Raw genomic sequence first — 16,642 nt, 5'->3', positions numbered from 1 at the left:
ATCTTCAGTATGTAGCCCGCTCAGGGGACCTGTGGGGGCTTAGGTGATAGGATCTTCACAGAATAAGTAATACTCAGCTGAAGACTTTTCCTTCAAAGCCAGTTTTTTCTGCTGAGCAATTTGAATTATTGGAAACCTATTCTAGACTCAGTATGGGATATGTAGCTTTCAGGCACTGTACCTTCAAGAAGTCAGTAAATACATACAGGTGTTTTTTAAATATTTCCTAACCATTTATCATTTAGACTTTTTGTATGACTGTTTATAAGGAAACCTATATGGTAATGCTGTTAACAAAAAAGTTATTTGCTTAAGGTTCTTCTGTTGTCAGAACTGTTAGAAAGTTAAGTTTTCTGTGAGACTCAGTTATGTGGTTATTTAACAGGAAAAAGCGTGAGATCAGCAAGCAGATTGTGGCTGAGAGCATACAGGAACGACAAAAGCTCACTGATATCTACTCCAAGAAGAGGGCAGAGTTGGAGAAACAGCATGAAGATGTGCGGAATCAGTTTGAGGACGAAAAACAGAAGGTGAGCGAAGGGTGCTGCTGGATAAAAGATCTGAAGCAGATACAGTACATTTCAAATTGAGAGAAAGTGCATGCTGGAAAGAAGGAAAATAGTGTTGTCATGTACATTTCTTGGATGATCCTGCCTTTAAATAGCATAGTTTTTGGCTCTGACACCTCAAAACAGGGAGTAGACTGTAGCACCAGTCAAACAGGGCAGTACTCCCAAGGTGGATGGAAAGCTGATGATGATGGGGAGAGCTGGTGCTCCTGTTTCATCAGGCCTCAGGACTAGCTTCCGACCATCCTCTTTTTGGTAACTTTTTCATTGTTTCAGTAATACAGAGAGTAGGTCAGCATGCTTTCCAATTACAATTTCCTCCTGCTGTCAACACCAAACTACATGCAGATTACATACTACACTTACTATTCAAAATTTTGTTTAAAATGGCATCTCAACACCAAGCCTTGGAGTCCCAGTGAGGGAGGGGGGACCATAGAAGCCCCCACCGTCCTCCCCTTTCTGATGACAACCAAGTGAGATGCCTGGAATCGCTGTCTGACTCTCTTCTGCTTCATTTCTGAAATATTCACGGCCTTTCCTCTCTATTGAACACCATCTTTCCTCCTCTAAACCTCACCTTCTGTTCCTTACAGACTCATCTGTCTGAGGTAAGTGGTGGCAGACCCTTCTCTGTATCCTCCTACTTTCTCTATACGTACTTAAATTGAAGCCAAAGGTAGCTGTTGTGTATATGTATGCAACGACTCATATTGTTCCCATATTCCTGAACTTGAATCTTTTGAATTCTCTGCTTTCTGACTTCAGCTGCCCTGTCATTCTCTGACAAAATATATTTTGCTGTTTACATATCCCCTAATTCTACTGACTGTGAGAAATTCTTTGACTGTCTTACTTCTGAAAGGGAATACATCCTATCAGTTTTTCCTTTCTCTGTATTCTGTTTGATTTTAGTGTTTACCACCTCCTTTGGCTCTCCACATCTTTCACTGATCCACCTGGTGAACAAGCACATCTTTTCTATTTTTAACCCTTCAAGCACTAGCCCAAATTAAAATGTTTAGTGCACCTAGGACTGGCCAATTTAGTCATTTTGAGTTTTTTCCAGAAACCTATCCCATGTCAGTAAATATTCAAGAAAAACAGTCATAGCACTTACTGAGGTCATTATGCAGTCCAGGTGGGGAGGTGGGGGGACACCTTTCCCTGCCAATCAGCTGTGTTTGAACGTCCTGCCAGTCGAGCTGATGCAGGTATGCCACAGCCACCCAAGTGATAGAAGGTGTAGTTGATAATGACAGTAGCTGACTGAGCATAATGCTACCACATAAAGTCATTTTCATTATTTAATGCAGTTTTACTGTTCATGAAAGTCATACTGTTCATCTAAGTCATGTAACAGTGGAAGTAGCAGTATGTGTGGCAACACCACATGTGACTCGAGCTGTTGTCATGGATACTGTCATGCTCTGATCGGGAGACAAACAAAACACTCCATGCCCACACTACATGCCATTCACTGTAAATTATGAGTGTCACCATTAGTTGCCAGTTACTGATTAATCTGATAAAGCCATCTGAAGACTTACACCATGAATATTTCCCACGTAGGAGGGCCGTGCAGTGAAAAAATCCAGAAATTTCCTTAAACATCTGTTAACCATTGTTGGTCCCTCATGCACAAGAAATTTGGATGGCTTCCAGCCGTCATTGGTGCTTAGACGGTTAATGACGTAGAGCAGCTTGTACTGCACCCTACCCATATCCCTAGCTGCTTTGGGGGGAGTTCCAGCATACTTGACCTCTTCCTTACAACTGATCCTTTTGCTTACTGCGTTAATCTTTTCTTTCTGTTGGGCTCCTCTGATAACCGCCTCATCACCTTAACCTCTCCTATCACCCAAGTAAGGCCTGTGAAGCCTCTCAAGAAGCAGCGACTGTGGCACATTCAGTCTTTGAGTAACACAGACGATATAGACTGCACAAGGGCAGTGGGTCTCAAACCTGCATCACTCAAATAATACATTTGCCTCTATTACGGTACAGTGTAGTCTGGTCACTTTCCAAAACTCTTCTTACCACCCTTCCCCACATAAATTACCTCACACATACCCACCATCAGGTAAAACATTGAAAGAGATATAACTGTGTTGTAATTATGAACATGAATGGTATTATATAGCAGTAACAAAAAAAACAAAAATACAAAGGACAGTGATGCAGTAATTCAAGCTGTTTTCTTATAGATCTACACTCTCAAGGAAAATACTTTTGGTATTAGATACCTCTCAGGTAATTACCATTGGATTTTTGATAAGGAAACATTTGAGAACAAACAAAAGATACCTACCTAATGATATTACAGAAAGCTGCCTGAACGCCTGATAGTGTGGTTATTGCCGATCTCACCAACTGGACATGATGTCGCACACCAAACACACTCAGATGTATACAATTTAAAACCATAAATAGCAACGGAAGCCTAACTGTAGTTGTTGAAAGCTAACTGGGGGGCTTCACTCCCCAGACCCCCCAGTGATTATAATGTACCTCACAGCGTGCAAACTAAAATATACAGTGAAAGCTCGATTATTCAGGTTCAGAATATCCAGGTTTCAGTATATTGAGCCGTGACTGAATGGTTCAGTGGTATGGTAATACATAAAATTATCTGTACGATAGCTCCAGTTTAGGACTGAATCACACGACCCGTTTGGTTCCGACAGGCTGTCCGGCGGCTAGACGCCGTCAAGATTTCTTACATGCATTCTAATGTGACTTCACATGACCTCTCAAGCTGATGGCAGTAGCCATCCGTCAGCCGACCGACACGTCACGGATATCTTTTCGAGAAATCCTGGCCGGCTAGCTGGCAACTTGACGCTGGCCTGACGGGTTGGTGATGGCTCATGTGAACGAGGACACATAGCGTTCCCGTCCATTCCACGACTCGCTGTTATCGCCTTGTCCATGTAGATAACACATACGGTTCTTTGTTTGGCATCATGGACGAAAGGCTGATCGAACTTGTGCGTTCTTATGAAGAGTTATTTGATATGACTATCAAGAAGTACAGTGATAATCTGCATAAAAATAAGAAGTGGAAAGTGATTGGCGAGGAAGTAAACAAACCAGATGAGTGTGTCATTAGTTTATTATACTGTACATGAAATTATAACTCATAATCTTTGCAGGTAAAATTCACTGTTTTTTCTAGACTTAATAAAGGATATGCTACATCGCTCCCAAGATAGTGCTCCAGCAGTTCTGAAAAATTTTACCTCATCATCTGCCAGTTCTTTATACAGGGCCCAGAATTCTCCCTTGAACTTTCTTTTTCAGTGACTGGTGTACCCATAACTTTTCCTCATTCCACGAACGTTTTCTTCCTCCTCCTCTTCTAATAGGAGAGCAATTGCAGCCAATTCCTTAGAGACCAACCGGCCATAATCCTTATGCAACAATGAACACAGACAATGCTGGACGGACCGGGAACGCGTCATGTGAATACACAACTTTCTGACGGCGTCAAGCCGGCAGACTGCTTGTTGGAACCAAAACGTATTGTGTGAATCGGGCCTTAAACAGCAGGCATCTGGTTGCTAGCAGGTGAGCTATGAGTAAACGAGCGTGAGTCTACTCCCCACCCACACCTCCTGCTCACAACTCAATCACAGATGTGGTGGGATGGAGTGTGGTGAGACGACTGATAACCTAACCTAGCTTAACCTAGCCTAACTACCTAATAATTTAACCGACCCTAACCTAACCTAACCTAACCTGGGCTCCAGTTGGGAAATTGGGAGACGAAATCCACCGTTGAGTACGTCAAGTAAGTTTCTTCCATTATGCTGGAAACAATCGTAGGTAGGGCTTAAGGAATATGATGATTATAAAGGAGGAAATGTTTCAACTAGAGAAAGTAATTTACGACCCTCAAAATGGTCTGAAAAATACCGTACAGAAAACAAATTAGAGGAACATGAATTGAATTGATAAGGTCTTTAGACTGTATCCTTAGAAGAAAATTTATGGGTTTCACAATTTTAGGGGTTGAAATGGATAAAAAATATTTGCTAAGCAGAAAAAAATTACTCTTTCATCCTGTGTGTTCTCATAAGTTAGCATGCAGTTCCACATTCTTCATTTGGTATGGTGCTTCCAAGCACATTTCAGACCAGCTGAGCATACAATTATATCTGCTTCTTTAAGTTAAGGGCAGTGGATGCAGGAGTGGCCCTAGTGAGAGAGGGGCAGTGTGTGAAAACTTCCTGTACTGTTGTTTGCAGATGATACTGTGTTGTTAAGTGAAGATGAAGGGGAGATGCAAGGCTTGGTGATTGAGTTTGGGAGAGTGTGTAAGAAATGGAATCTAAAGGTGAATGTAGGGAAGAGTACAGTAATGGTCTTCGAGAGAAATGAAGTCAGTGAATGTATAGTGAGGTTGGATGAGGAGGAAATGGAAAATGTGAGTGCGTTTAAGTACTTGGGTAGTGTGATGAGTAAAAATGGACGTTTGGAGGGTGAAATGCTTGATAAGGTACAACAAGGAAGAAAGGTTGCCGGTTCTTTGAAAGCAGTGATATGAAACAGGAAAGTGAGCATGGAAGTGAAAAAGTTACTGCATAACAGTATCGTGATACCAACCCATATATATGGAAGTGAAGCTTGGACCTTGTTGAAGGGACACAAGTCAAGAGTGAGGGCAGTGGAAATGAGTTATTTGAGATGAACATGTGGAGTCACATGGAGAGACAGACTGACAGATGAGGAAGTGAAGGAGCATTGTGGTGTGGTTATGGATGTGATAGGAAGTGTTAGGAGAAACACATTGAGGTGGTTTGGCCATGTGGAAAGGATGGAGAGCTTTGGCGAGGAAACTGTATGTGAGTGAGGTGGAGGGGGGGGGAGCGGGAGGGGGAGGCCAAGAATGACCTGGAGGGATGGAGTGGAGAGGTATATGAGAGAAGGGGGTGTCAGCTGGGAGCAGGGCAGTGAAATGGCGGGGGACAGGACGACATGGTGGCGATTTGTTTGTGGCCATCCCTTACGGGATTAAGGTGTCTGGCAATAGATCAAGTTAAGTGTACATTTACTGCTCATTCTTTTGTTTGCTCATATGTGTATGCGTGAGAGAGAGAATTTTGATACAACCAGTAATGTATTCCATTAATCCCTTCATAGCTGCTGGCCTTAAACAATGCTTTACAGTACCAGTGTCAATGACGCTGAGTTAGGGGGAGCTATAAAAAACTGCTAACAATTATGGGAAGGGAACGAAGGTCACTGGTATGTTTACACGACCCTACTCTACTATCCCAAGTAGTCAGGCGGGCACTTCATCCCAGATGTTTTCGTCGATATGTTTACATGCTACTGTAACATGCGCCCTGATTTTGAGTAAGTTTCTTCCATTATGCTGGAAACAGTCATAGGTACGGCATAAGGAACGTGATGATAATAAGGAAGGAAATTTTTCAGCAGGAGAAGGTAATTTACCACTCTCAAAATAGAAAAATACAGAAAACAAACTAGAGGAACATGAATTGGTAAAGTCTGTAGGCTGTATGTTTAGACGAAAATTTATGGGTATCACAATTTTAGGGGATGAAATGGAACAAAATTGCTAATCAGAAAAAAAATTACTCTTTAAAACCATGTGTTCTTGTAAGTTAGCATTAGGTTCCACATTCTTCATTTGATATCGTGCTTCCCAATACATATTGGACTGACTGAGCATAGAGTTATTTCTGCTTCTTAACCCCTACATGCCGGGATTTTTCTAATGTTTTACACCCCTCCCTATGGGGGATTTCGTGATTTTGGAAAAAATACTCTTACTTCAAACCCTAATATCTGCCAAACTATAACAACTAGAGAAAAAATTAAAGATACATAAGACTCATCAACTATTCCTCTTTCAAATGAAGCGATCCCCACGTCCCCAGGTGGTCCCGTCGATGAGTAAGGCTAAGTTAAAGTTCAAAGGGTGGTGGGAAGATGCTTGCGGCTATGCACGTCAACTGATGTTGTTCCGCGCCCAAAATTGTGACGGCTGTACACATCAGCTGGCGTGTAGGAGTTAAAGTTAAGTGTACATTTACTGCTCATTCTTTTGTTCGTTCTTATGTGTATGTGTGAAACAGAGAGTATTGATACAAACAATAATATATTTCATTAACCCTTTCATAGCTGCTGGCCTTGAACAACACTTGACTGTACCGGTCAGTGACGTAGAGGTAGGGTGAGCTATAAAAAAAAGCAAACAATTATGAGAAGAGAACGAAGGTCATTGGTTTGTTTACACGACCCTACTACCATTCCAAGCAGTCAGGTGGTCACTTCATCCTAGATGTTTTCGCTGGTATGTTTACATGTTAAAGTAACGTGCGTCGTAATTTTATTCATTCTTTCATGAATCAGCAAATCACAGGATGGATTTGGGGGTGGGGGGGAAAAAAAGCCAGGTGTGCCAGATGAGTCTTTTCACATCTATAAGAATAAGAAATTGGTTTTAGAACTTTGAAAAAATGGTCCCAAGACCAGCCACAGGAGCACAGAAATTTCTGAACTCTCAGTCATTGAGGGGGCTAAACATGCGCTTTACTTTAAGCAGTAAATGCACCTTACCCAGTCAGTTCTTCCTGATACTGTGTTATATTTTTCTGATTATTTCTGGGTTGGTAAATAAATATTTCTTGTTAAATCTGTTTCCCTGTTGTTTTTAGCTGTTCTGCAGTGTCATCATGTTTGATTTGTTAATGTAATGGTGGAAGGGACTGTTCTAACCTAACTGTTTAACTAAACCTGGCCTAACTTAGCATAACTGGACCTAATAATTTAACCTAACCCAACCTACAGTTGGGATATTGGGAAACGAAATTCATCTTTGAGTACATTGAGTTTCTTCCATTGCGCCAGAAACAGTCGTAGTTACGGCTTAAGGAACTTGACAATAATAACAGGGAAGAATCTTTTCAACAAGAAAAAGTAATTCACCAAAATGAAAATAATAAGGAAAATACAGAAACAAGCTGGAGGAATGTGAATTGAATTAGTAAGGTCATTTTGCTGCTTAAAGTGTACATTTACTGGTAAAAAATCAGTCTAACAGCTTGTGTTTTGTTTCTGTCCGATTTATTGTGATTTCGGACTATTTGTTCACCCCTTCACACCGTATAGCCCGGATAATTTGGCTATCTCTGTACAGTATTAGGTAAACTTGTGCCAAACACAGTATTGTGCATTAAGAACATTCTTTAATCATGGTGAGTTTGGCAATTGTCACATGACCTTGCATAAAGCAAATCTTCATTTACAGCGCACAGAAGATATCCATTAAAATATGATACAGGTTATCAAAATAGCACTTGGTGATTGAATTAGAACACTTCATACTCAGTAAAATCTAAGATACATGCAGTATGAAAAACAATAATCGACCCTCCTATTTATGGACATTATTTAAAAACAACAATTTTAATAAGTTACCACCTATACTGAGTTATAAAAAATAATAAAGGGTCCTGTCAGCACTTCATTCTAATCTGAAAATTGGAAATTACTGCATCACTATCACACATAATAAATTGCAAGAGTTAGGCCAGGTACCTGTGTTGTTGATGCGTGGCTTCTTGGCACTCATCACTTACTCCCCAACCCCAATGTTGTTGCTGTCATTGTTGAGATGTTGCTGTTCCTGAACTTCCTTCTCCAACATCTAAGTCAAATCCTTTGATGTCCAGGGCTGACACAATGGAGTTGACCTTGTTGTCAGTGGTGGATGTACTCAGATGTAAGCTGGCCAGTCATGGTGAGTCTGGCGGGTGACGTCACCATGTGCGACATTCAAATTGTTTCTCCCAGCCAGCTGATTCTTCCCGCGTAAGCTCGAGATTTTCCCCGTGTTGATTATAATCTCTTGCATTATGCTGACTGTGTAGGTACAGAACCGTGTTACGCAAGGATTGGCTGTACTTCATTGATTTTCCTTGGAGTGATTATTGCTTCCATGGCTGAGAGCCATCTTAGTGTGCCTTGTGCATTACAGAGGTTATTCTCTCAGGCTTGGAAGCATACATTCCTTTCTCTTATCCTGTGACTAATGCAAAAAATCTTTGTTTAATCACGCGTAAAACTCACTGTTCTAATGCTGTCCTCAACAAGGAGATGGCTTACAGAAGGTATCTGAGCCAACCCACTCCCAAATCTCATCTCTTCTATGTTTCTGTATGGAATCTTGTTAAGTATTTTCTTCACCCTGCAAGAAATATTTTCATTGGTACTAAATACTCTGAACTCCCCAACTCAAATTCTTCCCATTCCTTCCGGCACCGTGCAAAAACCTTTCCAGCAACTTTACCTCATCATCCTTCCTTCCTCCTTTCCTTTATGATGGCTTCGTAGCTGTTTCTTCTACTGATAAAGGAGAACTCTTTGCTCAGACTTTCTCCTCCAGTTCCACCGTAGATGATTCCGGTGCTGTTTCGCCATCACTTTTCCCCTCTGACATCCTCATGGCTGACATTAAAATTTCTTCAATTTATGTATTTTCTGCCATCACTGTCCTCAATACTGACAAGGCATATGGGCCTGATGGTGTCCCTCCTGTTGCTGTCATGAACTGTGCTTCTGTGCTTACACCCTGCCTCGGTAAACTCTATTGCCTTTGTCCATGAACTTGTACCTTTCCTTCTTGCTGGAAGTGTGCTGTCATTCAGCCTGTCCCAAAGAAGGGTGACCATTCTCAACCCTCTAACTATTGCCCAATTGCTTTTAACATCCTGTATTTCAAAAGTTTTTGAGTCTCTTCCTAACAAAAAAATGTTAATAACACCTTTCCTATCACAATCTTCTTTCTGATCGTCAGTATGGGTTCCACCAGGGACGCTCCACTGGCAATCTTCTCCCCTACCTTTCAACCCCTGGTCGTCTTCCTTTCAAGATTTTCAAGAAAGTTTTGCCATTGCACTTGTTGTCTCAAAGGCTTTTGATCATGTGTGGAATAAATCTGATTTCCAAACTGCCCCCTTACGGTTTCAGTCCGTCTATCTGTGCCTTCATCTCAGGCTTCCTTTCTGGTTGTTCTGTAACTGCTGTTGTAGACAGCCACTGTTTTTATCCCAGAGTTTTCAATAGTAGTGTTCCTCATGGCTCTGTCTTTTCACCAACCCTCTTCCTTCCATTCATCAGTGATCTTCTGAGCTGCACATCTAGCCCTGTCTGCTCATATACTGATAACCACTCATCACCTTTCCATTCATCTATCTCAGCAGTTACTTAAACAAACAAGGGATGAGGTAATGGCACACCTAATGTCTGACCTGTTACATGTTTCTGATTTGGGGAAAAAATAATTGTTCTGTTTATAATGCTACAAAACCTCACTTCTTACATCTTTCAACCCGTCAGAATCTTCTACAGGAGTATTGTGCAGTGGGGGTGCCCATCATCCATCCACTTAGTTTAGTGATACTCTGTTTTTTGGGTAGCTCTACATTGAGTGGCAAGCCAAATAATTTCCTGTAAACCAGGAAAGCATTTACAATTCTGGGTGGTAACCTTATAACCAACCAACAAGTGTTCCTCACATGACAGCAAGTGGGTTGGCAGAGGGGTTAGTGCCCCTCCCCGGAAAACAACTAACTAAAAATACGAACAAGAAGCCTCGGGCCAGGACTGACCAAAAGGTGATGACTAAGGACCGAACTAAGGACTTCGTACAGATAGCTACGTGGAATGTAAGGGGTGCAAATGATGAGGTGAAAGAAAGAGAGATTGTCCAGGTGCTTGAAAGTGCAAAAGTGGATGTATGTGGGTTAACTGAAACTAAATGGTTAGGTGAGAGTGTGAGAGAATGGGAGTATGGATGGGGTATATGAGCTGGAGTAGGTGAGAATGAGAGAGTAAAAGCAGGAGTGTGTATTGTGAGTAACAGATGGAAGGAGAATATAAGAGAGTATGGATCAGTTGGCTCAAGGATTGTGTGGGTAAGATTGAAAGTTGGACTACAAATGTGGGTGACTGTGTGTGTATGCGCCAACTCAAGATTGTGCAAGCAGAGTGAAAGAAGAGTTCTGGACAAATGTGGAAGTGTGCATGGAAAAGTTAGAAAGGAATGAGAGAGTGTGTTTGATCGGAGATATGAATGGAAAAGTAGGGAATGTGAAGGTGGATGGAGTAGTTGATGAGTGGGGTGTGCCTGCAGAGATGGATGAGAATGGCATTGCTTTAGTGGACATTTGTGCTGGGAGGAGGTTGGTGATAGCCAATACCCTCTTCAGGCACAAAATGATCCAAAGGAATACTTGGCAAGTGATGAGAAAGGTGGGTAGTGAACTGAATGAATGGAAGGCAATGACTGATTATTTGTGTGTGGATGAAAGCATGAGAAGGTGTGCAATGGATACATAAGTATATAGAGGTTGGGGGAGTGGACTTTTGGACCACCACTTGGTGGTGGTCAGAATTAAACTCCAAATGAAATGGAGAAATAGAAGAAGGGAAGGACAGGAGGAAGTACTGCATACAAGGAGGATGGAAAAGTTACAAGAGGATGGAAAAAAGGCAGAATATAAGAGGGAACTGTAGGAGCGATTGGGTAAATATAGATTGGAGCAGATTGGGGACGTGGAAGGTGTGTGCAAGATATTCATGGAAGAAATCTGTGCAGCATGTTGGGTGGTGTGTGGGGTGAAGAGAGCATGAAAGGGGGTGCAGGGAACATCATGGTGGACTGAAGAGGTGAGAGAGGCTGTGGCATAAAAGAAGAAAGCACATAGTGGGTGGATGAGAAACAGGCGTGGAAGAAGTTGAGAGACGGAAGAGAGAGTTATATGTTGAGAGGATGAGAGGGGTGAAAAGATTAGTAAGAAAGAGTAAGAAGAGAGTGGATGAGGAATTTGGAAGGAACTTGAGTGTAAAGTGGAGGGAATGTAAGAAAATGTTCTATAATGATGTTAAGAAAGTTCAATGGGGTGCCAAAGAAGTTAGCTGGGGAGTGAAAGATAAAAATGGTAGATTACTATTGGAGAAGGGAGAAGTGAGCAGATGGAGAGAACACTTTAAGGAATTGTTGAACATAGAGAATGAAAGTGATGCAAGTATAAGTGGCTAGGGACTGGCTGGGAGAAGGAGGGATGTGAGAAGAGAGGAAGAAATCAGTCGGATGGAAGTTGTGGAAGCAATGAAGAAAGTTAAAATGGGGAAAGCCCCAGGATGTGATGGAGTGTATTGTGAAATGCTGAAGCGTGGGGGAGAAATAGCAGTAGAATGGATGTGGACGATGTGCAGATTGGCCTGGGAGGAAGGTAGAGTCCTGGAGGATTGGAAGTCAGGTATAATAATTCCCCTGTACAAAGGAAAAGGGGAAAAAGAAGTGTATGGTAATTATTGAGGCATTTGCCTTCTTAGTGTAGTAGGAAAAGTATATGGTAGGATACTTATTGACAGAGGGAAATAACAGAGGCATTAGTTGGAGAAGAACAGGGAGGTTTTACGAAGGGAAGAGGTTGTAGATCAGATATTCATTCTTAGAACTTTAGTGGAAAAGTTTCTATAGGAGGGAAAGAAGTTGTATGCAGCTTTCATGGGTTTGGAGAAAGCATATGACAGGGTGGATAGACAAGGATTGTGGAAAGTATTAAGAATATATGGACTAGATGGGAAGTTGTTGAATGCCGTGAAGAGTATGTATGATGGTGCTAAAGCTGCAGTGCATGTCGATAGTGAACTGAGTGAATACTTCTGTTTGGAGGTTGGATTGAAACAGGCATGTGTCATGTCTCCATGGTTGTTCAATCTGTATATGGATTGGGTTATAAAAGATACAAGGTAGGGCAGTGGATGTTGGAGCGGCCCTAGTGAGAGAGGGCAGTGTCTGGAAACTCCCTGTACTGTTGTTTGCAGATGATACTGTGTTGTTAAGTGAAGATGAAGGGGAGCTGCAAGGCTTGGTGGATGAGTTTAGGAGAGTGTGTAAGAAATGAAATCTAAAGGTGAATGTAGGGAAGAGTAAAGTGATGGTCTTTGAGAGAAGTGAAGTCAGTGAATGTACAGTGAGGCTGGATGAGGAGGAAATGGAAAATGTGAGTGCGTTTAAGTACTTGGGGAGTGTGACGAGTAAGGATAGAGGGTGAAGTGCTTGAAAGGGTGCAACAGAGAAGAATGATTGCTGGTACCTTGAAAGCAGTGATAAGAAACACAGAAGTGGGCATGGAAGTGAAAACGCTACTTCCGTACATGATAGTATAGTGATACCAACTCTAACTTATGGAAGTGAAGCTTGGACCTTGTTGGAGGGACAGAAGCCAAGAGTGAGAGCAGTGGAAATGAGTTACTTGAGAGAAGCATGTGGAGTCACATGGAGAGACAGACTGACAAATAAGGAAGTGAAGGAGCATCGTGGTGTGGATGTGATAGGAAGCATTAGGAGAAACACACTGAGGTGGTTTGGACATGTGATGAGGATGGAGAGTGAGAGACTGACGAGGAGAGTGTATGTGAGTGAGATAGAGGCTGGGAGAGGGAGGGGGAGGCCAAGGATGAGCTGGAGGGATGGAGTGGAGAGGTATATGAGAGAGGGGGGTGTGAGTTGGAAGCAGGGCAATGAAATGGCTGGGGACAGAGTGACATTGAGGCGATTTGTTTGTGGCCACCCTTTATGGGATTAAAGCGTCTGGCAATAGATAGATAGATAGATAGAATTTCCTCTGATTTAAAGCAGTATACAACTCAATCCTGCATCATCAGTAAACATACTTGGGGTTTCATTCTCTTGGAATTTATCTAAGAAGGATCATATTACCTCTCTTGGAAAGTCTGTTTTCAAGAGATTAGGTGTATTTACCTATATTTATTTACCTGTTTGTAGTAAATGGGAATTGAGCTAAGCTCATGTTGTCCTGTTTCCATATCTACATTTATCCAGTCAGGTTTTAAACACTGGAATGTTTTTTGCCTGAACCACCTCCTCGTCTAAGTCATTCCAAATACCTATGCTTCTGTTCGGGAAACTGATTGTTTTAAGATCATTAAGACATCTGCTTTTCCTCAACTTGAAGTCATGACCTCTCGTTCTTCCATCATCCAACACAGAGAGATTCTTTCTATCCACCCCTTCCAGTTCTCTTACATTCCTAAATATCGTGATCAAGTCACCTCATTCTCTTTTCTTGTGCAGTGTTGGTAACTACTGTTTTTCCAATCTCTCCTGATAGGTCAGTTCCTATTAGCATGGTATTATCCTTGCTGCCAACAATTGAACCCTCTACAGTTTATCAATGATGCTTCTCAAATGAGGTTACTATACCACGGCTGCATACTCTAGTCTTGGTCTTATCATGGTCACTATCAACTCCCTCAGCATTTCCTCGTCCATATAATTAAAAGCCACTCTTATGTTAGTCAGTAATCCTTAAGTGCCTCCAAAGATTCTGTTTATATGCTTTTCTGGTGACAAGTCATCCTGCATAATCACAACCAAGTCCTTCTTATCTTGTCTTTTATTAATTATCTCATTGCCCATTTTATATGTCCAATGCAGTCCCTTTTCACTTATTCCCATTTCTAATACATGACACTTCCTGGCATTAAAATCCATTTTCCAAGTCTGGCTCCAGGTGTGGGGTTGTCCAAGTCCTCTTACAGTTTTTTACAACTATTGTCACATTTAAATTATTTCATGATTTTAGCATCATCTGCAAACTTATGCATGTAACTATTCAAACCTTCTGGCAAATCATTTATATATATATCTATATATATATATATATATATATATATATATATATATATATATATCAGAAACATTATTGGGGCTAAAACAGAGCCCTGGTCATATTTTTCCATAGTGAAACCTTGTCTCTTATACCAGTTCTCATCTGCCTTCCTATCAGATAATTTTCCATCCACTCTATTGATTTCCCACGCATCCCTCTAAAGGTCTTCAACTTCCTCAGTAGTCTCTTATAGGGCACCCTGTCAGATGCTTTCTTGACCTTAAGATAGACACTAGCTGCCCACTCCTCTGTCTCTTGTATGACATCTATTACCCTACTATAGAAACTTGATAGGTTAGTAACACGAGATCTTCCTTCCCAGAAACCAAATTGTCTTGGTGTTATCACTTCATTTTCTTCTAAATTCTTTATCCATCTTTTTCCAATAATTTTTTCATAGATTTTAAAAACAATACTAGTAAGTGATACAAGTGGATCTTCCCTATCTCCTTCCTTGAAGATTGGCACAATATTTGCTCTTTTCCAGTCTTTATCACTTCATTTTCATATAAAGTCTTTGTCCATCTTTTTCCAACAATTTTCTCACAGATTTTACAAACAACACTAGTAAATGATACAGGTCTGTAATTGAGTGGATCTTCCCTATCTCTTCCCTTGAAGGTTGGCACAATACTAGCTGTTTTCCAGTCTTTAGATAACTGTCCATTTTCCAGAGTTTTTAATGATGACATAAACCGGCCACACTAGTTGGTCAGCACATTCTTTCAAGATCCATGCAGCCACACCATCTAGTCCTGTTGCTTTCCTCACATCCAAGTCCCTCATCAGCTGTAGCACCTCATTCATGTCAACTGCAATTTCTGCCATTCTTGTCATCCGGGGTTCCATTTCATGTTCCCTAAATTCCTCTTCCAGCACATAGCCTGACTGCTGCTTGTTGTTCATTATTTTGCACAATTCTTCTTCTGTTTCATAAGTTTCATCTCCATCTCTCAATCATAATATACTGTCCTTAACTTTCATTTTAACATTTAGAAACCTATAAAATAGTTTAGGTTCTTGTTTTCATTAATTACAATATCTTTTTCGTATTTCCTTTCTTCCTTTCTCAGCACTCTAGCATATTCATTTCTTACCTGCTTGTATTCCTTCCAAGCCCTTTAACTATACCTTCTTCTCACTTTATTCCATGCTCTTCTTCCTGGCACAAGTGCCACTCAGCACCTATTGTTAAACCATTCTTTCTTCCTTTCCACTGGTGTGGACAATTTAGGACATACTGTATTTACTAAATCCTGTTTTATATACTTCTGTCGAAAACTCATATTTCTCATCAATACTTGTGATCGCATTAATTTTTCTCCAGTCTACACTTTGGAAAAAGTTCCTCAGGGAAGCAAAGTCTGCCTTCCCATAATTATATCTATTTTCTCTATGTTTTCCATCTCTTTCACCTTCCCTTAATCCCACCACTTCCATCTCAGTAGCCAGATGATCAGTTATACCAAAGCAGCATTGGTAAGCTACCGGTATGTTCTTCACATCATTTGACCAAATTGAGCCTTGATGGTTCATCGTCTCCTCTAATTCTTGTATTTTCTTTAATTAATTAACATATTTTCCATCACCATTTCCATCAGTTTATTTCCCCATGGTACCTCATTGTTCCCAGCGTCCATACTTTCCCAGTCAACTTCTCTACAGTTAAAATCTCCCATGATTATTTTTCTATTTCTTCGTTCAAATGACGCCTTAATGTTTATAATGGATTCTGTTATTAACTGTTCATAATCTTCTTTTGTCCATGCCCTAGTTTGAGGGGACATACATAATATTATTAAATCATTTTTTTCTCCACAACAGTCCTCTATTTCCATTTCCAAAAGTTCAGCCGTGGTATTTTCAGTTTCGATCTTTCTTGTTCGTAAGTCAGTACGGGTTAGAATCATTACACCTCTCCCAAACCTGCTTTCTCTATCCTTCCTCCAAATATTATAATTGTTTCATCCAAATTATTTTGCATCAATATCTCAGGGCAATTTTCTCTCCACCAAGCAGACAATTTCATATTTCTTTTCATTAATATAATCTCCAGTTTCCCCCTAGAAAATAAACCATCTACATTACTGTACTGTGCATGATTTTTAGATTTACTGCCCCAGTTTTATCTTTACTCATTCTTCTCTTTTTCATATTCACATTCATCCCTCTTTTGTCATTTTCAGATTCACTTCCATCCCTCTTTCTCATTTTCAGATTCACATCCATCCATCCTGTTTCCTTCACTTCTAGTTCCTCACATACCACATCCTTACTTTCCTATCCATCACGGTCCAAACAAAAAATTTACATTCTTCCTCTGTCCTCTTGTCA

At 40.8% G+C, this 16,642-nt stretch overlaps 1 protein-coding gene across 1 annotated transcript in view; it reads left to right on the top strand.

Moving 5' to 3' along the window:
• Positions 1-16,642, top strand: part of Plc21C (Phospholipase C at 21C) — a 739,135-nt gene that overhangs the window by 660,603 nt on the left and 61,890 nt on the right. The window contains exon 26 of the mRNA XM_080273643.1: positions 386-530. Coding sequence (XP_080129769.1) covers positions 386-530 — 145 coding nt within the window. The remainder of the gene's footprint in view (positions 1-385; positions 531-16,642) is intronic.

The sequence above is a fragment of the Coenobita brevimanus genome, chromosome 55 (genome assembly GCF_032717465.1).
Source record: "Coenobita brevimanus isolate Jiangsu-jjx chromosome 55, ASM3271746v2, whole genome shotgun sequence".
In the NCBI taxonomy this organism is placed as follows: domain Eukaryota; kingdom Metazoa; phylum Arthropoda; class Malacostraca; order Decapoda; family Coenobitidae; genus Coenobita; species Coenobita brevimanus.
This window is presented reverse-complemented; position numbering and strand designations above follow the sequence as displayed.